This window comes from Gasterosteus aculeatus, chromosome 5 (genome assembly GCF_964276395.1).
Source record: "Gasterosteus aculeatus chromosome 5, fGasAcu3.hap1.1, whole genome shotgun sequence".
Lineage (NCBI taxonomy): Eukaryota > Metazoa > Chordata > Actinopteri > Perciformes > Gasterosteidae > Gasterosteus > Gasterosteus aculeatus.
This window is the reverse complement of record NC_135692.1, coordinates 14,777,129-14,802,625: the sequence shown is the minus strand read 5'-3', so window position 1 is coordinate 14,802,625 and position 25,497 is coordinate 14,777,129. Positions and strand designations below refer to the sequence as shown.

Below are 25,497 nucleotides of genomic sequence, written 5' to 3'. Positions count from 1 at the left end.
CCCGTCTCCTCTGCTCACAATGCGCTAATAACTGTTTGTTCCTGATCTCAGGCCTTCTTCTATCAGTCTAAGGCTCATCTACGTTTATTATTGTCGTATTGTCCCCCCCCCCCAACCCAACCAGCGGTCACCACTGTCTCCCTCACACACACAAACACACACACACACACACACACACTTGAGCGCAAACATTACACAACCATCACTTCTCCTCCCACCTCTTATCTCCCATTTTCAGTCTCTTGGTCGCCCTGCAACAGATTCTGTCAACATGCATCAACCTCTGTGTTGCCATGACAACAGTCTTGAAAATCCCCGCAATTATTTCAACAAGGACAAAAACACTACAGTCACTTGGGGAGGACAGTGTGTGTGTTTTATGTTTGTCTCACTGAAAGAGAGAGAGATGGAGTGTTGTGAGTCAGTGCATACGTGTTTAGTGACCCTCTGATGAACTTGTGTGTATCAAATGTTCACATAAATGTATATGTTTGAATCTTGGCCTCATGTGATGTAAGTCCTCTTCTCCCCCGCCGCTCAGACGCTTTAATACGTACGTCTGTTAGGTGGACTCACTGACCCTTACGTGCATGCGTCTGGTTTCATAAAGCCCCCGTGCACCAGTTTTAGTACCATATGTGTGGGCTTTGTGTTTGTGTGTGTTTGCTGTCGACGGTGTGAGCAGTACCGTGCGCACTGATACGAAGAGACAGAGCACAACAGATGGCCGACAGAGATCTGCACAGTGGTGGAAAGTTAACTGTGGATTTCTCCTTGAATACACTTTGAAGTGCGTGTTCTTAACGTGGTTATTTTAACTTCCGGCTGCTTTCATTCAGCTGAATTTCTTAAAGCACAAGGCCTGGGATATTCTTTTGTTATTGTAAACAAATCCCCCCCAAAAAGACCATATTTTCTGGTGAAGATTTAAATTGTCAATAAATGGGTAATAATTATATGGTGGTACTTTTTATTTTTTCGTATCTGAACGATTCCCTTCAATGACTCGATGCCAAACGTCTGATGTGATGAAGAAACAAGTCCAGCGGTGAGGTTTGAACACGTGTCGTTTTAGGATGACGATGTCACGGAGGAATAATCTGGCAGAAGAAAAACATCCAACATCCTCAGACATAGTTATGTAATTAGGATTTACATTCTGGTATTTCTTCTCTGTGGGTGACAATCTGTCCTCTTTTACTCAAAATCAATGTCAATTCAGCCTTAATTTAATGTTACACTGACAGGTCACCCCTGTGAATATTGTACTCCGTATCACTTAGCACAATAGATCATATCTTACACTTATCAAATAAGATTTATGGCTCTAAATCTTCACACTCACTAATCCCATTGTGTCCCACAAAGCTGCTTTGATACTAACAGATACTTACATGTGTGTCGAGTCAGGGAAAACACTCGGGGCCTGTAATTTTGAGGCCAAACCCACAGCAGATGACATAGCAAGTTATAATGAGTGTTTGTGGCCCAGAGCCAGCGTGGAAGTGTGTGTGTGTGTGTGTGCGCGTGTGTGCTTATGCTCGAGAAGCACAACTCAGGAAGCCAGGTGGACACGTCTTTAGTTTAACCCATTTTTTTTCTTCTCATATTGTTACTGAGTGTCCTTCAGAATAAGGGGCTTTGAAGGAGATTTATCCGCATCTAAGAGCTGAATATGTAACCTGAAGTTCAAAAGATGACTCAAATATGTCTGCCAAAGGATTTGGACTGGAGAGAGAGACAGAGGGAGGGAGAGAGAGAGAGAGACGGGGGGGGGTCAGGTAGGAGGGCTACAAAAGCACTCCTCCTGTTACTGGAACAGCCACTCCATGTCAATCCGGGTCCGGACACCGATTCGGGATGCGCAGCAGTCCTCCTCTGCCTGTGACCGCTTCTATCCAAACAGCAACATGTGTGAACAGCGTTGCTGAGGTGAGTGCACGTGTTCTTTGGTGTGATCTGTTAAATCTCCACGACTGTTCAAACGGAGTTGACATGTAGCAGTTATATTATATTACATATATATATATTTTTTATGTTCATTGTATTTTGCTGCTGTGACCTTTTTCACCGTCAAACAAGGGGCCTCTGTGAAGGAAGTAGAGATCGACGAGTGAGAAAGATGTGGAAGTTCCGGAGAAGTTTGTGCGCTTTCCTCCTCCTGTGTGGCGTCTGCCTGGCTGAGGGCAGGATGCTGAAGTTCGTGGTGGCAGTGAGTCTCTTCAGCTTCGTTCTCTTCCTGTGTGCACGAGGAGGACGTTTGCTAACTTACAGCATTTCAACATCATCAAGTCTTTCTCCTGCATCACACGGCACTTTGTCTCTGGTCACATCTTCTGCTCAGTGAGCGTTTATATTTATACAAATTCAAAGGATAACTTTTAGGCTAAACTCACCCCGACACACAACCGCGTCGCTCCTAAACTTTGCACATTTTAAGGGTTTAATTAGGGTTTAGGAGTTATGATGTGACCATATTACACTAATGCGTTTGTCAGATATCTACACACTTACACTGTAGCTTAACAGTTGCTATTTATTATTTAGTTTCTAAAGCCAAAGATTAAGTTTAGTTGATCTTAACTGTCTCGTTAATCTAATAATGATCTTGAAATGTGTACGTTTTTGTTCACAAATTACAATTTTTATGTATTTACGTATAATAGTTTTTTGTTCCATCTTAATTTGTCCCGTTTATGTGCTTTTATCCTGTTGGAAGGGCAGCGAGTTTTTAAAACTAACATTTATCCCCAAAAGAAAAGCCCAGCTTTGCTGACTTGACTTGGTGGTTTTACCTCCAAATTGTTGTTGATGTGCACATGACGCTGCCGCCACTGAGAGTGACTCACATGTTCCCACCAACCACTTTAATCCACCTGTAGTGTCACGTCGCTCCTTTCGTGTCACCAGAGTGACTCTCCTGTTTTCCAAAACCCGAGATCCCAGGTTGCTTCTGCTGACTCTTCTCCCCGTTAATCTCCTCCTCCTCGAGTGCACCGTAACATCTCCCGTTGTGACTTTGAAGGTATTCCGGCACGGTGACCGGTCGCCCGTGGAGTCGTACCCCAGGGACCCTCACGGGGAGGACGTGTGGGCTCAAGGCTTCGGACAGCTGACTGAGGTACCGGCTCTTGTGTGTTTCAGGGTTTCAAGTCCATCATCTAAACGCAAATGAAGCTTCATACGTTATTTGACAAGAAAGTCGGCTCCTGAGCAAAGAACACTTCGGTGTCACAGTCGGGACAAAAAAATCGAATTTTCAATTCTCAGATCAATCGAATCTGATCTCAAATCAGCCCAAGCGGTTCGATTCGACAGACGTTAACGTCGGTGCCGATGTTCCTTTCAGCTGGGCATGAAACAACAGTTTGAGCTGGGCATGTTCCTAAAGAGGCGCTACGGCAACCTTCTCAGCGAGAACTACAGCAACAAAGAGGTAAGAACACCCCAACGAGCGCAGGTCATTTCGGTCACATCTCTGCTACGGCCTTCGAAGGCCCGTCAGCATACTTTCATTCTGAGGATCTTCTCCCCTCCCGGTCCTTGAATCCAGTCTTCTCCATCTCTTAAATATAACAAGCAACTATCCCAAAGATAACAGCTCATCTCAGTACCTGTCACTGCCGATTTGTCAGGTGTTCGTCAACTTAAACTGTACCTTTTCCCCGCGCTGTTATAATTTGCATTCTCGGCATCACAGGAACGTCCAACCTCATCAGCGTGATTTACTGCGTGCAAAAACCTGACAAAGGGCGACAGAGAGACGTAGATGTGCGAAGCCTGTTGTCAGGAGAGATCACAGTAGGACGGATCTTTCTCCCCCCCCCTCCCCCACCCCACATCTCTCATCCGTTTGCATCTCCTCCGACCCCCCCCGACGCCCCCCTCCCCTCACGCGTCGAGGGAATACCTCGGTTGACTTACGCTTGACTCAAGATTCACTGCTGCACTGCCGGGTGCGATTCTTTTCGCATCTTTATTGAATAAATAAGTACGCGAGGCTGCGGTTTCCACGTGCAATCCCTCGGAGTTTCTCGCTGCAGTTTGGTTTCTATTTTTTAAAACGTGAGCCCGATTGTTGTAATTGAAAAAGAACCACATATGGATCCATTTCAACGGCCAGTTCCCTTCGCGCCTCCAACAGCTTTACGTGAGGAGCACCGACTACGACCGCACTCTGATGAGCGCCCAGGCGTGCCTCGCCGGGATGCTCCCCCCGACCAGACGCCCGCCTCCCATCGTGCCCCAGTTACCGTGGAGGCCCGTCCCGGTGCACACCGTCCCCAGGGCCCAGGACAAGGTGGGCCTCCGAGCCGCGTGCGCGTTCACTTTCAGGTCGCCGCCGTGCTTCACTCACTGTAATTGAGTAATTGCGCCCAGAAGACAGCAGCAGCTGCGGTGAATGTGCATTATTTTGACTGATGTTGGGCTGTTTGTTGTTCTCAAGCTGCTGAAGTCTCCGGGCAAAGACTGTCCCAGGTTCAGAGCGCTGATGACGGAGACCTTTGAGAGCGAGCACTACCAGAGGTTCCTCGGGGCTCACCAGGTAGGACAAACGATAGGAGGAGACGGGATGCGCTGTAACTCGTTTTTAGTGTCCGTTCACAGCTCAGCTCGTGTTAAACATCACTTTCCCATGATTCATGTGCTTTGTTAACCAGTAGAAACGTGTTTGTTTGTTAATGGTCAGACCGTGGTGACCACAAGTGAAGTGAATAGCAGCTCTCCCCACGTCAGTCGCTTCTCTTCTGCTCATTCTCTGGCCTCGCTTTCGCAAATCATCGAGCGCTGTGAAGTGCACGTTTGTGCAAGAAAGTGACATATATAGTTCACAGTTGCTGGTGCCAACATTATCAGCACCTCCAGTGGACGTGACAGTTATGCTGCAGACATCATGTCCTCTCGGGGACTTTTCTCAGGCACGGTGACTCCAGTGCCTCGAACAAAGCTGCACACTGCAATTTCTCTCACATTCTCAGAGATCCTAATTAACGCTCGGATTGAATTAGATTAAGAATTACAATAAGAGGGTTTAATTAAACAGTGTCCCATGTGCTGCCTATTAGGTTGCTGTTTGAGATCAGGATGGGGTGAGGAATTTTCACACCCTCTGCTGGAGGCAAAGTACCTGCAGGTTGGATGCAGTGACGGATGTGGTAGCGTTTTTATATGACCAAAGGCTGAAGGGAACGACGTTGAATCAATAAACTACACAAATTCATTCAATTAAGCACCTAGTTTCTGCAATTCTGTTCTGTAACATCTGCAACAACATTGAATAAACCGTCAGTGAAGAGTTGGACGTTGTGCTTTAGTGAAATTTTGAGCTACTTATCTTTAACTTGATAAAACTTAATTTTATACTTTACACCTATAACCCACAATATTTCAAGGGTAAACATTGTTAATTGTTGTCCTCCATATGTTTGTGCCACCTAGAAAAAAAGAAATGCTGCATCACAAATTGAAATGTTAAGTGTATACAGAAGAATCTAGTGTTCAATTGTGTTGAATTGCAGCGCTTTTGACTTCATGACCCCTTGTATTACATGGTGTATTTTGAGCGCCTTTCTCAAATGTATTGTAAAAAACATGAAACACCTCGTAACCTGCAAGATTTGCGTTGTTACCCTTTGAAGGCCTCCGCCCCCAATGTTTGGAATCACTCGATTAAACTATCAAACTGTATAAAACGTAGTTCTGTTAGACTATTCTTCCCAACTTCAACAGGCGAATTGTATAATGTGTGATTTTTCCTGCAGTTTGCTTAAGTGAGGGTCGTCGTGGCGCTAGAGGTAGGGAGGGTGTGCTGGGAACTGCAAGGTTGGTGGTTCAAGTCCCGGCTGCCCTGTGTCTCAAGTCGAAGTGTCCCTGAGCAAGACACCTAACCCCTAATTGCTCCCTCGGCAAAATGTGTTTAAAGGGTAATGTAAGTCGCTTTGGATAAAAGCGTCTGCTTTAATGTGTTCTCTCCTTTCCATCACGTTGCAGTACTTTGTGGAGAGACTTTCCAACCACACTGGCTACCCCGTCTCCAAACTGGTTGGCAAAAAAATGTGGCGGGTCTACGACACTCTTACCTGTCAGGTATACTCGTTGTTGCACACCTAAACAGGCACTTGAACACATTTACACTCCCCTGTGTTTTCCAGTTTGCAATTTGCCAGCTGCAGAGCAGTCATAGTGAAACAGAAAGAGGGGAAGGAGAAGGGACCGGTTTTCTTCTGCAGCGAGCAGGAATCATTTTTATGTCTACAGTAAGACACGAATAGGACAACACATTGAAACGATAATTAAAGCGTAATGAGATGGGTGGAGTCTGGGCTAAATATGCTCATTCACACTTAGAAAATGAGCATCTGTTATCTTCAGACCGGCGCTAAAAATAGGCGGGATAATAGAAACGTTGAACGTCAGCCATTCCCAACCCTTTTGTCGGGATTCAAGTGTTGTGTAATGTGATTATCAGCGTGATGTGTTGTGACGGATGCTCTTCTGTTGCAGCGGATCCATAACTTGACTCTCCCCCGCTGGGCCACCCAAGACGTTCTGGACACCCTGAAGAAAATTGCATCATTTGAGGTCATGTACAGCATCCTCAGTCACAAGCGCAAAGAGAAGGCTCGGCTCTCGGGAGGTGAGGGTTCCCATCGTGAAGGAGTTCATACCAAGTGGAAATCAGAGTAAACAAAAAAAAAAACATTGTGTATCTGATGTTGTGACTGCTGGCTGAGGCTTTGTTTATGCCTCCGAGAGAGCTGAGCCGGGCCGCCCAAAAGCACGTACGCACATATGAGCTAATGGGGCAAAGATGATTACGGCGCTATGACATGGTGCTCAGTAAGGTCAAAACAATTGTGTTGGTGGGAAAATGTATTTGCCCTGTTGACTCTTGTGTTAATTTACCAGGGGTGCTGCTGAATGCCATTCTGAGGAATTTCTCCAAGGCTGTAGAGCAAGGGAGCACTCTCAAATTCATTATGTATTCAGCTGTAAGTTCAACGTTTGGGGCGCATACACACATTCATGATCTATTGTGTAAACCGCTGGTTGCACATGTCGTATCTCCTCCTCGATGTTTCTCGTTCCAGCACGACTCTACACTCATCACCCTCCAGGCCGCGCTGGACGTGTACAACGGCCTTCTTCCTCCTTATGCTGCCTGTCAACTCTTTGAGTTCTACCAGGAGTATGATGGGTAATGACGTCCCACCTCCCCTCTGCATATTTAAATACCCTATCTAGGTCAGATGGCCATTTATAGTTTGAGCAATTGCATCCCACTTTTTAGCCACACCTAACCAAGTGCGTTCATGCTGTTGCTTTTCCATCTGATGGGAATATGTTAATCCATATTAGCACATGACAAAAACCATCACCGACTCCATCGCCCACCCTCCGTGTCATTGGCACAGGCCTGTCTCGCCAGGCGTCCCCCATGGTCTGTTACTCGGTCCCCTGCTCTTCTACATTCTCTCCCTTGACGACTAATGATCCCCATATCCACTCATATCCTGATGACACCCAGCTCGCTAGGATTATTGTAACGAATACCACACGTGCGTGTCATGCAGTTGTGTTTATCCCCCAGTTCCTATTCTCTGGAGCTGTACTACCGCAACGACTCCCTGCGTGACCCTTACCCCAACCAAGTGGCGGGATGCAACGGGTTGAACCCCTGCCCGTTGGCCACGTTCACTGAGCTGGTGCGGGACGTGGTGGCAGAGGACTGGGAGGCTGAGTGTGGGTTCAGGACCAGATTGTCAAGCACAGGTGAAGAAGTAGAATTTATTTTATTTTCAAACAAACATTTGTGGCCTGGTAATCCCCCAGTGCAATATGACCATCCCTGTATTTACCTTCTAGACCGGTGTGGGGGATTTTCATCACACACTGCGTGATTTAAAAATATCATCACCAAATGTTCCAGAAGCACACACACACACACACACACTTTAACGGGATTGTTGTCTCCCACAGGTGTCATCACAGCTCTTGCAGTGGCTGTTGGGCTCCTGGTAGTGGCGCTGTTGTTCAGTATAGGAGTGACAATCCACAAGAGGAGAGTGCACTACTCCAGGGAGGTGTAGTGCAGACGACTGCGCAAAACACAGAAAAATGCTAGTACTAACAATGTGCCATGTATTTAAAATTTCAGATCCTGATTGGCTGTCTGTGGAGATTTTCTTCTATGAATAATGTGTGAATGACTAAAGCAATATACATAAACATATTCAAAATAAACAATTATTTATAGCAGGCATTACTACATTTTATTAGATCCACGCTTGACAGTGTGCATTCACTGTTTGGCTCATATGATTTCACATTCCTTGCTGTTCGGTTTCTCACTTCTTCTCTGGATCCGTGGCAACTGTGGGATGACAGGACAGAACATCGGCATTCATATTACAAAGGCTCCCCCTCCTCCATCGTCCCTCTCCTCCCCTCTGCTCTTACTTCGGACGTCCACCTTGCACTCCACCTCGTCCTTGCCCAGCTCATTGACAGCCATGCAGGAGTATTTGCCTCCGTCGAAGGTGCCCGGCTTGCGAATGTTGAGGGTCAGAACTCCCTGGTAGTTCCGCATCAAGTACTTGGGATCCTCACCGATGATCATCTTGTTCTTCATCCAAACAATCTTAGGCTAAGAGAAACAAAGTCAAATGAGCAAACACATGGCCTCCTCAGCCTCGTGCTGTGACTCACGCTGTCACTCACCCTCCACAGGCTATTTTAACACGCGTGTTTACCTTGGGGAACCCTTTCACGGCGCAGCTGATGGCGGTGCTGTAACCGGCCACCACGGACCGATCAACCAGGGGCTGAGTAAACTTGGGCACGCAGGTAATCTCTTTCTCCTTGTACGGGCTTCTTTTGTGCTCCAGGTCTATGGAGAAGGATGGGAGGACAAGCAAACGTGGTCAACCCAACCTCAACGCTAGTTTAATGCAGTCCATGCCACAAAGACACAGTGCACTGTACATACACCGACACGCGCGCACACACCTGTCTTGGCGATGACAGCCGTGTTCTTGCTAAGGCACGCCTCCTCGCTCAGGCCGCAGAGGTTTTCGCTGAAGGCTCGGAACATGTATTCGTTGCCCATGACCAGATCTGAAGCTGTGCAGTTCGTCCGTCTGTTGTGATCATAAACGGTGAACCATTCCTGAAGGGAGAGAGGAAAAGGTTGAACCGCAAATTGAGCACGTAGAACGAGGAGAGGGTGATAAGCGCAGCATTGCAGTGAAGCTGCAGGCCCCACTGAAGGTCTGGAACGTGGCCTCACCTTAGTCTTCATGTCCGCTTTCTGGATGGTGTATCCAGTAATGTCACAGTTGCCGTCATCCTTTGGGGGCGCCCACTCCAGAGCCGCATTGAAGCCCCAGACGTCTGTCACCCTCAGCTTCATAGGAGGTCCGGGTTTATCTGAATGGAATACATATCAGGTGTTCATTTAATTTCAGTTGTGATTAATTTGACATAATCCAAGGAGCGATTTTATGCCAATAAAGAACGTCTTAAAGGAATAGTTCCCGCCCGGACAGATGAAGGAGAAACGACAACCTTACCCACAATCCTGAGGACGATGGAGGCTCTGTCTTCCATGTTCTCGATCTGCAGCACCAGCTCATACGTCCCCGAGTGCGCTCTCTCTGCTTCGCGGATGAAGAGGATGCTGTCCACGTTGGAGTTGCGGACGTTGACCATCTTGGGGTCAATGGGTTCACCGTCTTTGTACCAGATTGCGACCGGACGCGGCTTACCCTTCAAGACACAGAAGTGACGTATTGTTTGTTTGGAAATTATTACTTACACCTCCTAAATGATGCAAAATTATTGAATGAAAAATAAAATCTTGATCATGTGGTTATATTAGCTGACATGTTATAAGCTACGGATTTACAGGAAGATTTGAAGTAAGCTGGCTCCTAAAAAGGGAAGTCTTATTTTAAGGTTATGACCCCAATTTAGCAATGAATGACTACAACACTGATCAATGTGGTGGAATGAAGAAAAGGAATATGAAAATCTGTGTAGTAAAACCTATGTAATGCAAAATATTAAAAATGATTTCAAACCTGGAACGGGATGGTCAGGTTGATTTTTTCTCCTACTCTCCTGATGTACTTTGTTCTCAGCTCGCGAGGGAGGCGGATCTTAGGATACTCTGAAGCCAAGAACGTTGTAGCATGAACCGCTTGCCTCTGAAAATGCTGTAACTCAACGCGAGGTGCTCATTGGGTCGTGATCCCGACTGACTCACCCATGATCTCACGGATGGTGACCGGCTGCGACAGCACAGCTGGAGGACTTTGTCCGGCGATGTTGACTGCTTTCACCCTAAAGTTGATCTTCTCCCCCACGGGGAGGCCACGCACCACATATCCCTGCCTTTCACAAAGTTCCTGGTTCGCCACCACCCACTCAGTGTCTGAAATAACAGAGAGATTACATGCAGTAAATTGCAGTTACTGGGATTTAAATCTTGTTCTCTCAGTATGCTCGGATTGGTTTCATCACCTCCTTCTTTGCAGTATTCAATGACGTAGCCATCCATGCCTCCAGCGCCGATCTTCTCCGGGGCGAGCCACTTCAGGGTGCACGTGCTGTCCGTCACATCGTGCACCGTCAGACGTATGGGCTCGCTAGTCGGGGCTGAGGGTGACAGGGAAAAGAGACCCGAGATGATCATTGGGTTGACAGAAGTTAAGGGCTGCACAGGGGGAGGTAGCTGAGGAAGGACCCAGGAAAGAGGGCTGCAACACCTACCGATGGGCATGAAGGGCTTGGAGGTGAGGCTCGGCTGAGACATACCAATGCTGTTGATGGCAAACACCCTCATCTCATACATGACACCTTCAATCATCCTCTTCGCCTCGTATGAATTTGATTCATACACATCAAAGTTGAGCTTCGTCCATCTGGAGGAGCCCTTCTTCTTCCGCTCCATGAGGTAACCTGATGGAGATGAAGATAGAATAAAAATGTAAGAACCCACAGAAACACTAGTAGCGATCTAGATAGGGGACGATCGAGCCAGAATGTAACCTTCACCTTTGAGTGGCGCACCGCCATCAAATACAGGAGGGTCCCACATCATGCTGGCGCAGTCCTCTCCCACCGAGAGGCATCTCACGTTCTCGGGGGGGTCGGGCACGTCTAAAATAAGACGACAGATTTAACGTTTGAAATACATTTCAATTATTTGAAAGCACGCAAGTGACTAGCGGTTGACGAGGAGATCTACACTTACCCACGATCTTCACAAACAGCATGGCCTTGTCCTCTCCAGCAGGGTTGGTAACACAAATGGTGTAGTTGCCCTCGTCTTCCCTCTCTGCCCCCTCTATGACGAAGCAGCTCAGGTCTTTCCTGGCCTCCACCCTTACGCGTCCTTCAGTCTCTGAAATTACCTGATAAGAAGAAAGAGAATTGCCGAGTGGAAACGACGTAACTTTGCTCAACTTAAAATGAAGCTTCAAATGTACACACTACCATGTGTAGTGTGTACATTGATGAGCGAAAGATGCAATACGCACTTTCGTCTTGAGAAGCAACGTCTGGGTTAAGCAGGGTTAATTAAAGAGGGACGTTTACATTTCACGCATTTTGGGTTTGCTTGTCACTAAAATGTGCATTTTGCATTTCTAGCCGGGGTTGTGCAAAGGGGGACGGGAGGGGAGGGGGGATGAGGTGTGAAAAGTAAATAAAGGCTAAAAGCGGGGTTCAGTGACTATGGGGCAAATCACAGGGTCATTTGAGCGATCAAAAGGGCATTCATGAGACATTTGAGTTGAGCAGGGGGAGACTCGGGCAGCAACGAGGTAAAACACAGAGCATTGAGTTGTCTCTCTAGGACACAGTCACTGTGACTGTGTACATCGGAGATGTCTCTTCTGCGCCCCTGTGCCCCTATAACTGCCCGTGGGCACAAACATTCCCATTGGCCCGGGCCGCATGTCAACAGAACATGAGTTTTGTTTTCGGGTGAGGTCGCAGTTCGCCAAAGCCCAGTGACAGAGAGAAGATTTGGAGCCCAGAATCAGGCCGGGCTGCACAAACAGGTCGGTCTGATCTTCCCAAACGTTACTTTCTTCTTGACCTGTTACGGTCAGCTACTGCGTTAGGTACAGTGAGTTAGGGATGCAGCGTACGGGGAGCCTTTGCTTGTCTCATACTTACTTTATCTCCTTTCGACCACACAACAGTGGGTGCTGGCTCTCCTGTGATCTCAACATCCAGGCGGAGTTTGTTTCCCGCCACCACAATGATGGTGTTTTGTGACACCATGTTTCCAGTGGTGTCCAGGTGGATCTTTGGAGGATCTGGTGAATAGATAATAAAAATTGGGTCTGAGAAATGAAGTTAAAAGAGACTTAAAATATGTTTAAAATGAGTCAACGCAAAGGCTACCTACCTTGTCTTGGCACGTAGTCAACCTTAATTTCTGTTTTGAGAAAAAAACGATATTAGACAATTCAATATAAGGAGCTTATGATGAATGCATCGATGATCGCACATCTATAATCATTTCTTCTTTCTCACCTAAGAAGTTGAGTTTGGCAGAAATTGACAGCGCGTACCCGTCGGGAACAAACGTGTAGTCTCCGGCATCTTCTGGCTTCACGTCTTCAATAAGCAGCCGGTGAAACCTGAAACAAGCAACACAGAAGACAAGAATGCAAGACGGGGTTCGACCCTTAGTTATGTCAAATAACACAAATTCATTTGAATACATTCGTGCATCCTTATACCTTCCGATGTGAGTCATCTTGATGCGTTCGCTCGGCAGGACCTCCACTCCGTCTTTGAACCACTTTCCTGTGACCTTATCGTCCGACACCTCGCACTTAAACAAAGCCTGGTCGGTGGCCTTGACTGTCAGATCGGCAATATCCTGCAACACCTCCAGTTGTTTTTCTGAATGAGACATTGGAAACCACAAGAGAACAGTTCAGGCCGCGTGCGGACTAGCGAGAGTACGGTTCATGATTGCAACACCCACTGCCATGAGTTGTTTGTTTGTACAGAGAGGCTTCAGGCCCTCGGGCCTGCGCTTAAGTTCAGCTGCATTCTCGGCACTGCTTTTAAATGTCAGAAAACAAGCACTCAATATGGCAAATTTAGGTAAAATATAGTCAAAAACACTTGGAATGGAATAGTTTCCATTGGTACCTTCCACCTCCAGCTCTCCTTTGGTATGGCCCCCGTTTGTCCAAGCGTGGTACATTCCGATATCAGCGAGGGTAGCCTCCTGGATGATGAGCGTGTGCTTTTTCCCATCCTTCTTAATACGATGGTTGGTGGAGTCTTTTTGAAGCTCTACATCCTCAAAGAACCTGGAGAATAACAGAAAATGACCACGCCTCTTGGAAAAACGTCACTGCTAATCTACGACTGAGTGAAAGAAAGACGGTCGTGCTTCCACAACCATCAACGGCGGTGACCACGAGTACCGACCACATGACGTGGGCGCCCTCCTCCGACACCTCGATCTCAAACTCCACCCTCTCTCCAACGACCACGTGGTAGTCATCCATCAGCTTGGTGATGGTCACGGGGGGCTCTGGGAGGAGCACAGGTGGGGTAGGGGGGGGGGGTGTCATTGAATCAGTGAATTACCTCAACATTTGTTACCGCCGAATGAAAAGGTGCCTCACCTTTGACGAAGACCTCTGTGAAGCACTTGTCTTCTCCAACCACACATTCGTACGCGGCGTCGTCAGCCAGGGTCGTCCTGTTCAGGGTGAGCGTCCTGACGTTCCCGACCGCCTCCATGACGTACCTTGAAGAGTGACAGACAGATTAAACGTAATCCTAAAACGAGAAGAAATGTTTTCAAGTAGTCATATTGACAATAAAAAAAAGAGCCCTCTCGGAAAGGGAGGATCCACGGGAGAGGAACGCGGCGGGTTGCGATTTGGAACCTTACCGCTTAATGTCCCTAAATCCCACGCGCTGATCCTTTTGCCCCCCCGGGGGGGCTTCTCGTGAACGCCTAAAAATAAAACCTCTTGACCGCAGCGTCGTATCAGAGCTTTACCTTTTAAACACTGCAGAGTCCGTCTGAGCTTCAAGCAATGTGACACAAACTGACACGGCCTGACTAAGCTAATTTCTAGCGTGGATATTAGCGTGGTGAAAAAAGACACTAGAGGCGTTTTAAATTGACTAACAATAACTAGTGTGTGTGTGTGTGTGTGTGTGTGTGTGATGTACTTGGCTGAGGGTTTGATCTCCTGGCCGTTCTTCAACCATTTGACCTGCACGTCCGGGTCCATCACCTCACACCTCAGGACGATCTTCTTGCCCTTTTCCACCGAGTAGCAGGATTCGAGTCTCTTCAGGAAAGCTGCGGTTGTGGGCAGAATGGAATAAATGAAGAATCAGCAGCTCATCAGTCGGTGAAAGACCTAATTTCTCCCACTTCCTCAGGCCCGTTTCGCTCTCCTGGCGTCCTCACATCTCCACACCCTCAGAGGTTGAACATGACTGACCCTCGCTGTGCTTGGGCTCGACGACCTTCATCTTCTTCAGGCGTTTCAACATGCCCCTCAGGTCCGTGATGCCGTGGTCGAAGGCGATTTTCTCATACTCGCTCGGGTGGGCGCTCTTAAGCAGCTCCCACACGTCGATCGGCGGTTCCTCTTTTACCTTTTTTCTAGTCGAGAGAGAGGCTCACGTGGTAAAAATGAAGGAGGCCACTTCATCGCGTGCTTGATATCTTCGCCAAACTCACTTCTTTGCGGCTTTCAGCAGAGCACTGAAATCCAGATCTCCGTCGTCCTCTCCAGCATCCCTGTGCGTACGGAGATACAAGGCACACAGTGTAAGGGAGACCAGGCGTACCACCTGACATGGCGCGCCTGCTTACTAAAATGTCATCGACCACCTGTGCTGAAAAACACAGTCGCACGCACACACACACGCCTTGTAAATGCCATGAGCTAATCGATGCTCTTTGCATTGGGTGAATTCACATTAATCACTGAGACGGGACGACACGCAAACCCGGGTGCCCTTACGCTCTCTTGAAGGCAGAGAAGATGTCTGCTTGCGCCTCCTGCTGTGCAGCTGTAACAGAGACATTGCAGAGCGCGCACGTTCGGGTTTTAGGGTCAAATACATAAAACATCTGCACGCAGCAAAGAGCCGAGAGTCCGTCTTCACTCACCCTGAATCTCAATCTCGAAGGTGCAGCTGTCACACTTGTCTTTCGCCGTTACCTCACACCTGTAGCCCCCAGAATCTCCAGCTACTGCTTTGATGATCTTCATTTCATAAGTATAGATCTGGGGTGGGGGGAGGTATTGCATGATTACTACTTATGGTCTTATTCTTTTCTGAAGCGAGGGAATCAGAGTCCAACACACACGCACACGCACCTTAGTATTCCTGTCGTAAGTTTCTTTGAACTGCATGTGTTTTCCAGCCTTGCTGCCGAGGTCCAGCCACTTGCCCTTCAGCCATTTCATCGTGGGTTTTCTGGTCAGGGTGGTGGAATCCACCTTTGCTATGATGATCAAATCCATTCCTGCCGATCACAAACAGCAATTTACACCATCTAACGGTACATCATCAGGATATCAACTGTTTCCTGATCTCATTCGATGCCTTTAACTGCTCTAGGCTTTCGTCTCATCGTAGATTTGCGTTTCTAACCTGTTACGGCAACTAAACTTTGCGGGGGCTTCTCGACGAAGAGCCCACTGAGCTCCGTGGAGCCGGACTCTGTAAAAAAGGGGAAAGACATTAGCTTGCTTCCTGTGGGGGGAAAAGCCCTTAAGTGTTACTGGCAACGTTCTCACTGTACAACAAACAAAAGGGCAACAAAAAAAAAACATTTGGAAAAAATGTGATTCGCAAATAAACACAAAGCATAAGAGTATGAAGCACAAACACACCAAAATAATAAAATAAATTTAAAACTACACACTGAAAAAACAACAACAGCACTCTCCCCTTCACCTGTGATGTACGTATGTTTTACTGTACTTTATTTTGTAACGTGAAAAAAATGGTGCAAAATCATACGTTACCATGGCATCCTGTATGTACAGTGGAAAAATAATTAAAACAAATTTCCCTTTGGACATATGATGCACATATGAAAGTCACCTGACCAGCAAAACACGGATACATGGATACATGGACACATGGATGAATGTGTTTGGTCCAGAATGAAGTGATGAACATTTACTGTGCTGAGTGAATATCTTCCAGTGTCTGGCTTCCCTTTTTTAGTTTCTGATGCTAAAAAATCCTTCTGTACATTCTTTGCCCTAACAAATCCATTCAGTCAACGTCTTCCTTTGCAAAGATATTTGACTAATAATTGACAAAACATAGGATGCATGCAACTGCATTTCATAGCATCACGTGTGCATGCAGTAGATGGTCACATTCCTGCACTGTTCCTCCAGCTCAACCTTACCCTCCTCTGCAGGGTTTGCTTCAGCTGGGAAAAACAAACATCTCTATGTAACATATGGAAGTATAACATTTTGCAGTTATACTATGCCATAAGTCTGTCTAAACTCTTGAGGCAAGTAAACAGCATTTACAGAATGATTATTCTGTATAATTATTACATTAATACACAACAAGGGGAAAAACAAACCAAAACAGGATCAAGATCGTGACTGTTATCCATCAAAAGAGAAAGTAATCAAATGTGTTGATTACTGCACTTTTTAATCACCAAACTGAAATCACTATGACTACTTCTTTTGAACTGAAATTGCAACGCTGCAATACTGACTAAGTATTACTTTTGTTTGTTTCGGGCATCGACGTGTGAGAAATATAATATTTTGCATTAAAGTTGGTGAGCATTTCCCTCTGCAGATACCCTCAGGCTGATACCACTCTGGACAAACTCTACACTAATGCCCCAAAACAGTTGGTCAAGTGATGATAACCCCCCCCCCACACACACGCACACACACACACATACTATACACCTCATGATTATGCACAAATTTTGCTCAAAGTCTTAGTCTTTGTATAAGCCTGCTCCCTCGGCTAAAATTGGATATGTATGTCCTGGCAGGTGGATTTAACCAAAGAATGATCTCCTCACGTTTCCCTCCCAACTTCCTTCAGCAGCTGCCTTTGGATTAAGCCCGTGCGTGCGTTCGCTCGACCCAACCGCTAAGATGTTGAATTAAAATTTCCCCACCGTGTCAAATTAGCATTTTTGAGAAACCTTTCTTGCCCAAAAGAAAAGAGCCGTGCTTCCATTGTGGGAGTCACATGGATGATAGCGATAAGCACAAGGTGTTTGTGTTTTCATGCCCCCGTTTCCCTCCAATCATGCGCTGCCAACATGCTTGTCTTTTTCCTTCCACCATATGTGCCTCATCTTATGTTGAGGTCTGTCTGTTGCATCGGCGGAACACGATGTCTCTCATTCCCCCCGGGAATCCAACGCTCCTCCGCTGTGGGAGGAGCCTACAGAGTCCGACCTGCGGTGAAGGACGTCCCTTGAAAGGCGGACGGATGCGATGTGCGCTCATAAATGCCAAGACGAGCTGAAGTTTCCCAGAAGCGTCACAGAGACTCCCCGCGCACATTTATGGACATGACACCCACGGCCGGAGCCAAACTGGACATTTGGCGACCTCACCCCGTCTGCCCGACCGCTCTCTGCTCAGCAGGTCACATTTTAGGGTGAGTTTCAAGCCACCACCCAACTTCCCCAAGGGAGCAGTGAGGTTGCGAGGACACCCTCCTGCAACAGATCAGTCCGGATCTGAGCTGGCTGCCTTCAGCTCCCTGGTGTCTCGGCACATCCAAAAAACCCTGGACGTTGTCAGTCCAGATAAACTCTTCCAACGCTGTGGCCCCTCAAAGGCCCCAAAGTTGCATCGACGTTTTTCAGACGGCGGAAGTCTAAAGCCGCGGTTTGTAACCGTTGGTTCAGTCTTTGGCCACCAGATAAAACACGGCTGTGTCCGTGTGTCCGTGGCGCAGTCTGGAGGCCATCGATGGACGCACACGTCTTGGATGACCTCACCGCTTGAGCGCTGCCTCGTGGCTTTCTAGTGCGGCGTAACGTTAATAAAAGTGTCATCTAATCAGATGACACTTGGTGTGTTCGCGGCAACAGCTGCCGTTGTTCCCGCAACAAGCGATGCCCATAAACCACAGCTGTGTTTCCACTCTCATTGCCGGAATTGCCAGAGGGACGAAGGACAGAGAAAGCTGGTATCAAGGTCTCCAGACGGAATGGGATGAGCAGCGCTCACCCATTCTGAATTACATTAAAGGACGTTTGACGGCGTAGGGTCTCACTAGCAGCTCTGGGACGAACTCCTACCAAAGAGAGACGCTTTTTTTTTCTTGTTGATCTTTCGGGCAACAGTCAGTCAACAATTAGAAGAAGGTTTTTGCGGCAATAGCTTTCATCCCGTAATTTCAGTCCAAATTGAAGTAGTCAAAAATATTTCAAATAATAAGACTACCAGCTAACACTCGCATATTATGTGACGTCTTGCACATAATAGAAAAATGACACACAAACATAAAACAATCAAACGTACTTTTGGTGGGGGAGTCAAAAGTAAAATGATCAAAAGACACGTCACCGTAAACGTCACTCTTTCCTTACCATCCCACTCAGCTTCTGAATCTGTTGCGGACAAGGAAGCAAACTGAACTGTAGGACGCAAGTGCTTGTTGCAGATGATGTACAGTTGCAACGGCAACCAATAAACGAAAGAAAAACAGAAGCACCGTGCACGTTGGACGAAAGGTGTGCTCCTCCTCTCGAGACATTTAGTGTTACTGCATGCAACAAGTGCACTTGTTGATATGACACATACAGACTTACAGTAGAAAAACTAAAAATGCAACATTTGCTTTTATAGCGTAGCTGGAAATACAACAAAACAGAAATGACCATGTTTAAATAGTGGAAAACTAAACCAAGAAACCAAGTTCACACACAGCACATGGGACTTACTATAGAGTATATGTATATATTAGTCCAATGATGATCCAAATCATCATTTTTTGCATATGAATTGTTCACGAATCCATTTTCTGGTGTTTAAAACCAACCGAGTCAAAAAAGAAATCCTTTTAAGTGTAAAAATACAAGTCATGCAGGTTGTGTAATTCTCACACTGACGGTACATGTATGCACTTATACGTGAATACATAGGATGTATTATATGGACGGATTCTTTCTTACCTCCATCTGTGGGCGGTGCATCTAAAGAAAATGAATGTCTTTAATTATTAACCAGCTCCTGTCATAATTAAGCGGGCTGAGGCTGAGGATCTAATGGAAAAATGCATTATTCCGTGACACGAGGAGACGCCTCCGGCTGCAGTTCAGCTGGGCAAATGCAAACCACGGTTATAAGTAATTATAAACTGGAGGATCTTTGGATGAACTCAACAACAACACAAGTCAACAGACCCAGTTGTATCGCTCACGTAACTGTCTCTGCTCACAACTAAATGTGACCCAAAGGTCGTTGCTCACAGATGCAGAAAATGCATCACGTTGTTCAGTTAGTTAGTGAATTAAGATCCACCCAGCAACAAGTGCAACATGCTAAACAACTACAAAAAATCGCCGCTGAACGAAAGCGGCAGAACAGTTATATAATCCCCCCTCGTGCCGTCTCGCGTGATGAGATTTTGTCTCAGTGTTCTACTCATCATCGATAAGCAAAACCACTTGTTCTGTGTCACTCAGATAATCACCCTGACTGATTTGCTCCAGCGCAGAACGCTCGACTCAGACCCACCGCAGGTCACATGACGACACCTCGTCAACGCGCGCCATCACTCAAAGTCACAAACGCAGGGGGTTGTTTCCCCTCAGCCGCCTCCTCTGCGGCTAAAATTAGCGGGTTTCTGTTAGACATCGAAGCAAAATGAATACCGCGGTAGCCGTGGTTACCGCCTGTGCTGTTGCATCATTTCGAAGTCAGCTAACCGCCTCGGTGACCCGACGCTCTCCACAGCACAATAGATTCTCGGGGCCTCGAGGGTAAAACGGGAAAAACAAGAGACGTGTGCCGGCTTGCATGAGTTGAATTCAAAGTTCGCCGACGAATGGTGCACCCTGGGAGTTGCACCCTTGCGACGTGATATGTGAGCAAAAGTGAGAATGCGAGAGCCATAATGGAGTCGGTATGTGGTGGCCGCACTAAAGGTCAGTGGGCAAATGCGGCGGAGCAGCTGACTCACCCTGCCCCTCCTCCGGCGTATCTGGGGATTAGAAACAGAATACGGAGATGGTTAGAAATGGTATTTGTACACGTTTAACGTTGCTGCATCGCAACTTTATCCATATGACAAATAACTGGATGCCTGTCTGGAACTTCACAGCATCAGATGATGCTGTGATTTCAAAAATCTTTCGAGCACATCTGAAGCTCCGTAAGTGTAAAACAGGCGGTTGGGAGGAAGCGCTCTGTGAGATGGCCACCTTGAAGTCTCTGTTAAGCCGCATGGCCTCTGGCACAAGTCTTTAAAAGGATATCTTGACCTAGATTTCAGCAATTGAAGCATCATTTCTTCGCGCGTCGGCCGTTCCTTTAGAGGAAGACAAACGCTCGCTTCGATTGGAGTGCAGAAGGCTGTTGGTGGGATTGTTGAGGACTAAATCTGGTAAAATGAAATTCTCAACGGAAATAGATGCATATGCTACACCCAACTCCTCAGGTATCTCCCCCCCCCCCTCCTCCCCCCCCCAGGGGCAACTTCAGTGGCAGCTAAAGGCCAGGGCCGGTGTCTCATGACCTCCCTGAAGTCGTGCCACGTTCTTTCAAGTTGAACACCGTTTCCTTGAATAGTAACCTCACTTAACTCTGCTGGTGGCATAAGGTTCGCCTTAAACAGCTGTGAGGAATGTACAGTATATATTCGCTTAGCTGTTAGAAAGGACATAATTACTGTTTGGTCCTAATGCACATATTAATGTGTCCTTCCTCACACACACACATCTGGTCTCTCTTCATCTCTGTGTTTGATGCTTTACTTTACTTTATTTCATTTGTTAGCGTATCTAAACTACGTTTCTGTACCATCGTCACACGCTACAAACACGTGTGTGAAGAAGCCTTTGAAACCATAATAAGTGGTTTTCGGGGTTTAGTTCAGGTGGTTCTCCCCTCACTTTGTTTACGTCCTCGTATCCACGCTGACAGCTTGATTTCGCAGCGTGCGTAACGACCGGGACATAAATAAAGGGAAGCGGGGGTCTGAAAGTCGAGAGCGTCTGGCTGTCATGAGACAGTTTCATATCCTTTATATGTTTATATCAAACAGTGTGCAGCTTGGGTTTTTAATCGCTTTGGAGCGCAACACAGAACATTGAATGAATCAAACAAACTCTAACCTGCATGCTTTGAATCTTGTGAATAATTTGCATCCAATTCAACTTATATTCGTATCGCTTAAACTGATATCATGATTAGAGCTCCAAGGTATGCTTTTGAAAATAGTACATGCTTTTATTTGAGCTGATATAATAAACATTGTCTAAGGTTAAAATGTACATTTCTGTGTATTCGTTGTGTCAGATGTTGTACTTTCATTCGCAGTTGTCTCGGTTTTAAATTAAGACAGTGACGGGTTTAACTGTGAGATCTGTTTAATGGAAAGAACCATATCAGACAACACATTTGTATTTAAAATCACAACTTGATAAAACAACACAATTTAATTCAGTTGCAAGTGTTTCTGTTTAAATTTAAAGCATTTTTCTAGAATCAGGCGCCTAAATTAAAGTAAACATTTTCTGTCTTTGACTCCCGGTGAAAATCCTCTTTGACAAACGGGATGTGAGGCCGAGGCTGATACCATGACTTCCACCCAAAGACTGGAAATCTGCCGCGTGCTCCGAGTTCATCGCAACGAGATCGAGTTTTAGGCCCGATGGCCGCGAGGAAACCTCCTGGGTGGAAGTGGTTCCCACAAGGAACCATTTATCCGACAAGGAAATGCAAACAGGGTTGTAATTGGATCGGGCGCACGATCCGCCGTGAGCTTAAAAGAATAAAAATAAATACTCTTTAATAAATAAAGAGAGGGAAAGGTCGTGGCTCGCCGCCGAGTATTTTTAGCCGTCGATGGAGGGCGGGACTGGGCCGCTTCTCAGACCACCTTCTCGCGCGTAAACAATGACATCATTCACGGAATGGGTCAACAAGGCGCGTTCGACTGTAAGTTACGGGTGTTGCACAGATGTTGCCGCTTTGGTTTCACGTGATCGTGAGACACTTAAAGTTGTGGAGCCGCTCAAATCAAACTCGGCGGTTATCCGACCCCCCCCCCCCCCCCCCCCACAATTTGGCTTGGCTGGGAATCACAGGCCAGGGGGAGGTGGTGACACGCGGTAAGGAAAGTGGGATGGCATCCACGTTACACGGATTAACCCGCGTGCCTGTATATGGAGAATAAAGGCAGCGCACGCTAATGTCCCCTTGGGATAAAAATAAAAGCCCAGCTTCCGTCTACGAAGAAAACATTCGCCTGGGGACACATGCAGAAAAAAGAACAACCAAATAATCCACCGCGCCATTTGGGAGCGCTGCGCTAACGCGTCCCGCTAAGCCAATCACATTAGAAATTAGACCAGGAGGGAGGGGGGGGGGGTTCGGGCTCAACACTCTTCCCACAATCTCGGCCTGTAAAACTCGACCCCCGTTAAATACCCATGTGCCGTGACACACACTTATCCGTGTGCCACTGGGGACGACAGACAGACGTAATTGGACCATTAATTGCAATAAGAAACACAATTCTGACTTTTGGTTTGTTTTCCCAGGTTTGCTTTTTATACAATTTGGCAAAGGACATTTATCGGAAAACGTAGTTATAGGCGTCAGGTATGTAAGTATAACCTGTTATGTTGGATTTTCAGCATAAAAAAGCCAATCTATCGTTGTGAATATTGTTTTAATAAAGAGTATTGACAGGTGTAAAGTCCTGGTCAGCGATAGCAGCTGCCATGAAACTGAGAATCGAGACCCACCTGCTGTACCTGCTGCAGCCTCGTCATGATGTAACTGTCTCTGGGCCGATATCAGTGACATAGGGATGATGTCATAGCAGCTGATCGCGCCATAACTGAGACCTTTCAAACATTCTTCATGGGCGGATAACAACACGGAGCTAAACGGGCGAAGTGTGCGTCTTCATCGGAGGCCCAGACGTTTAAATGGCGCATGAAGAGACACGTAAATGAATCTATTATTGAGATATCCAATTGTTGTTTTTGATCTAATTTTACTTTGAAAATCACTCGAGTCTACTACAGTTTTTATAGTCTTTGATATATGTTAAATAAATAATACCTCGGATAGAGACAAAAATATTAATTCTGCTCTCAGATGAGAAGGAGCTTTGTGAAACTGTCTGGAAAATGTAATCGAACACCTTCCAGTGAGCTTTGAGGACATATTTTGTTTCTCGCCATGCCAGCAGGCTCATGGATGTGTCTAATCCGCTCTTCAAAACCAGATATGAATATATGTATTTGCATCAGATGGTTTTATTCTTCTTCTTTTTTTACGAAAACAAAATGAATAATTAATTGATCTCAGATACGTACCACAATACAATACAAAAACGATAAAACATCCCCACAAGAAGTAGAACATTTGCAAGCAATTGTATCAATGCAACACAAATCCAAGCATCAACATCCCCACTGAGAGTCAAAAGTCATTTAAATGAGTTATGCTCTTCACAAAGAGCGCGTGCATACCTGCAGGGACTGGTTCAGGCATGGTTAGTCCTGTGCCTCCTCTTTGCTGCTGCAAGACTGAGAGCCTGTGGTGCTTATTCCTTTTATTTACCCCCCCCCCTCCTTCTTCCCTCCCCCCTCTCCCCCAAACACCCTCCTCTCCTCTCTCCTTTGGCACTCGAGTCACCCGCACCCTGCTGTGAGCGACCAACACAGGACGCACTGACGACGCCCCGAAGAAGTTGAAGCAGGAGCGGCGCTGTAGCGGCGAAAGAGGCCGTGCACGTTTGTGTTGATGACGAGGGTTAATTGGGCTCTAACGTTTGCTGCAGAAATGAAGAATACACATGAGACGAGCCAACGTTTGGATCATCACCTCTCACGTCCTACACTGGGAGGAGGGCTTGCGAGTAGTTTTGTGGTGTCGTAATGGTAAATGTCGCCGGGCGCTTCTCTCGACGTGCTGCTAGAAGTGAACACGAGCAAAGGAAGACGCAGACGACGAATATATATCATTGTCTCATATTGACAATATAACTGGCAATTAAGTAGAAAATCTCTTTTTTTGATTTTCAATGTCTGATCTAAATATATTTCCCTACTTTCTTTTTGAGTTTAGGAGTTTTCACCTCTCAACCTTTAACCTTTTGACCTTTAACCTTTTAAAGGGTTTTTTTGCAAGGCTAAAAATGTTGTATCTGTAAAACAGGTGTGAAAAACATCAATATTGTACTGACCTCAACTTTTTTCAGCGCTCCAATGATTTTCTTTACTTTAATTTCTGGGCTCTCACGCTGGCTGTTTCCATCTTAATGCTAAGCTAAGCGATATATTTATATATTTAGCACACAGATATGAGAGTAGTTGAAGAAAAATGTCCAGTTCACAAAGTGTTTAGTGTTCAATACGTCTGCAAGCAAACAGTAAAGTCAGCTAACAAACAAATGCAGATCCCTTCTGATTGGCTTCCCAAATGCAGGCCCTATTTACAGCACAAAGATGGCCGACAGCCAGTAGCAGTGTGTGTCCTCGTGTAAAAGTGTCTCCCTATTTCTGCCTGCTATCTCACAGGGAATATTCCATGTCCGAGGCACGTCTTCATTACCGCTGGTCAACTCCTTCTTCATTTGTTTGAAATGTGCATAGGTCAACAGGAGCCCCCCCCTTCTGCTGGGGTCGAATTGGGAACCTTCACGAGGACCCGGCATGTCGGTCCGCAGGGACCACCTGACGGGTCTATCTATAGCTGCATAATGTTCACCATCATCCCGAGTCCCCCCCGACCCCCCCCCCCCCACCGTGCTGGCATTAAATATCAGCTTTCTTATCCAAGCTAAGGAGAATGAATCGCGTTGCTGCTTCAGAGCCGTGTTTGTACGGCTATCTGTGTGAGGACCAATCTGAGCTGAAGAGCCTCGGAGTGAGAAGCTTTTTGTCAAATGCCACTTTCACGTATCTGATGGGATGCGTCAGTGTTTAGTGCAGAAGGAGGAAAGCTATGCTGGAATGACGTGTGGAACAGTCAAATTGTATTCACTTTGCATTGGAAGAAGTTCTTTTCATCTACTGTCTCTCGGTGGGTTGAATAATATATATATATATAGTTGTGCAATCTTTCCACAAGTTTCTAGAGGATTGTTGCAGTCGTGGTAACTTCCGAGAAGAGACATGAGATGTTGGTGACTATTTATGACGGTGCAAAACATTTTATGTATTAAGTTTACAGGCCGCTCCCGAACCCATTCTACGGTCCGATAAGGGAATTGAATTGGAGGGCGACT

The 25,497-nt window shown here is 46.5% G+C and overlaps 2 protein-coding genes across 4 annotated transcripts; one reads left to right on the top strand and one right to left on the bottom strand.

The window, feature by feature from the left end:
• Window positions 1–1,796: 1,796 nt before the first annotated feature.
• On the top strand, window positions 1,797–8,258 carry LOC120818946 (testicular acid phosphatase homolog). Its single transcript, XM_078103707.1, has 11 exons — window positions 1,797–1,932; window positions 2,083–2,212; window positions 3,026–3,121; window positions 3,350–3,436; window positions 4,145–4,300; window positions 4,448–4,546; window positions 5,992–6,087; window positions 6,505–6,637; window positions 6,910–6,992; window positions 7,092–7,198; window positions 7,592–8,258. The coding sequence occupies exons 2-11, from the start codon at window positions 2,123–2,125 to the stop codon at window positions 7,899–7,901; spliced, it is 1,257 nt and encodes a 418-aa protein (XP_077959833.1). The 5' UTR covers window positions 1,797–1,932; window positions 2,083–2,122; the 3' UTR covers window positions 7,902–8,258.
• LOC120818944 (myosin-binding protein C, fast-type) lies at window positions 7,775–23,840 on the bottom strand. 3 transcript variants are annotated; one of them, XM_040175861.2, is made up of 30 exons: window positions 23,738–23,806; window positions 20,212–20,232; window positions 19,202–19,222; window positions 18,617–18,637; window positions 15,667–15,735; window positions 15,390–15,538; window positions 15,179–15,296; window positions 15,030–15,078; window positions 14,744–14,803; window positions 14,502–14,665; window positions 14,224–14,356; window positions 13,665–13,789; window positions 13,465–13,570; window positions 13,180–13,343; window positions 12,759–12,924; window positions 12,550–12,656; window positions 12,422–12,451; window positions 12,187–12,329; window positions 11,258–11,417; window positions 11,059–11,163; window positions 10,774–10,962; window positions 10,525–10,659; window positions 10,268–10,435; window positions 10,083–10,171; window positions 9,573–9,768; window positions 9,290–9,429; window positions 9,010–9,169; window positions 8,754–8,890; window positions 8,461–8,647; window positions 7,775–8,374 (listed from the first exon to the last, which is right to left on the bottom strand). In XM_040175861.2, exons 1-30 carry the CDS (start codon window positions 23,757–23,759, stop codon window positions 8,349–8,351), a joined length of 3,360 nt encoding a protein of 1,119 aa, XP_040031795.2. In that variant the 5' UTR covers window positions 23,760–23,806; the 3' UTR covers window positions 7,775–8,348. The 3 variants fall into 3 exon arrangements, with proteins under 3 accessions (XP_040031795.2, XP_040031796.2, XP_040031797.2); XM_040175862.2 differs by lacking the exon at window positions 18,617–18,637 and having other exon boundaries at window positions 23,738–23,840; XM_040175863.2 differs by lacking the exons at window positions 18,617–18,637; window positions 19,202–19,222 and having other exon boundaries at window positions 23,738–23,831.
• Between the last annotated feature and the right edge of the window lie 1,657 nt (window positions 23,841–25,497).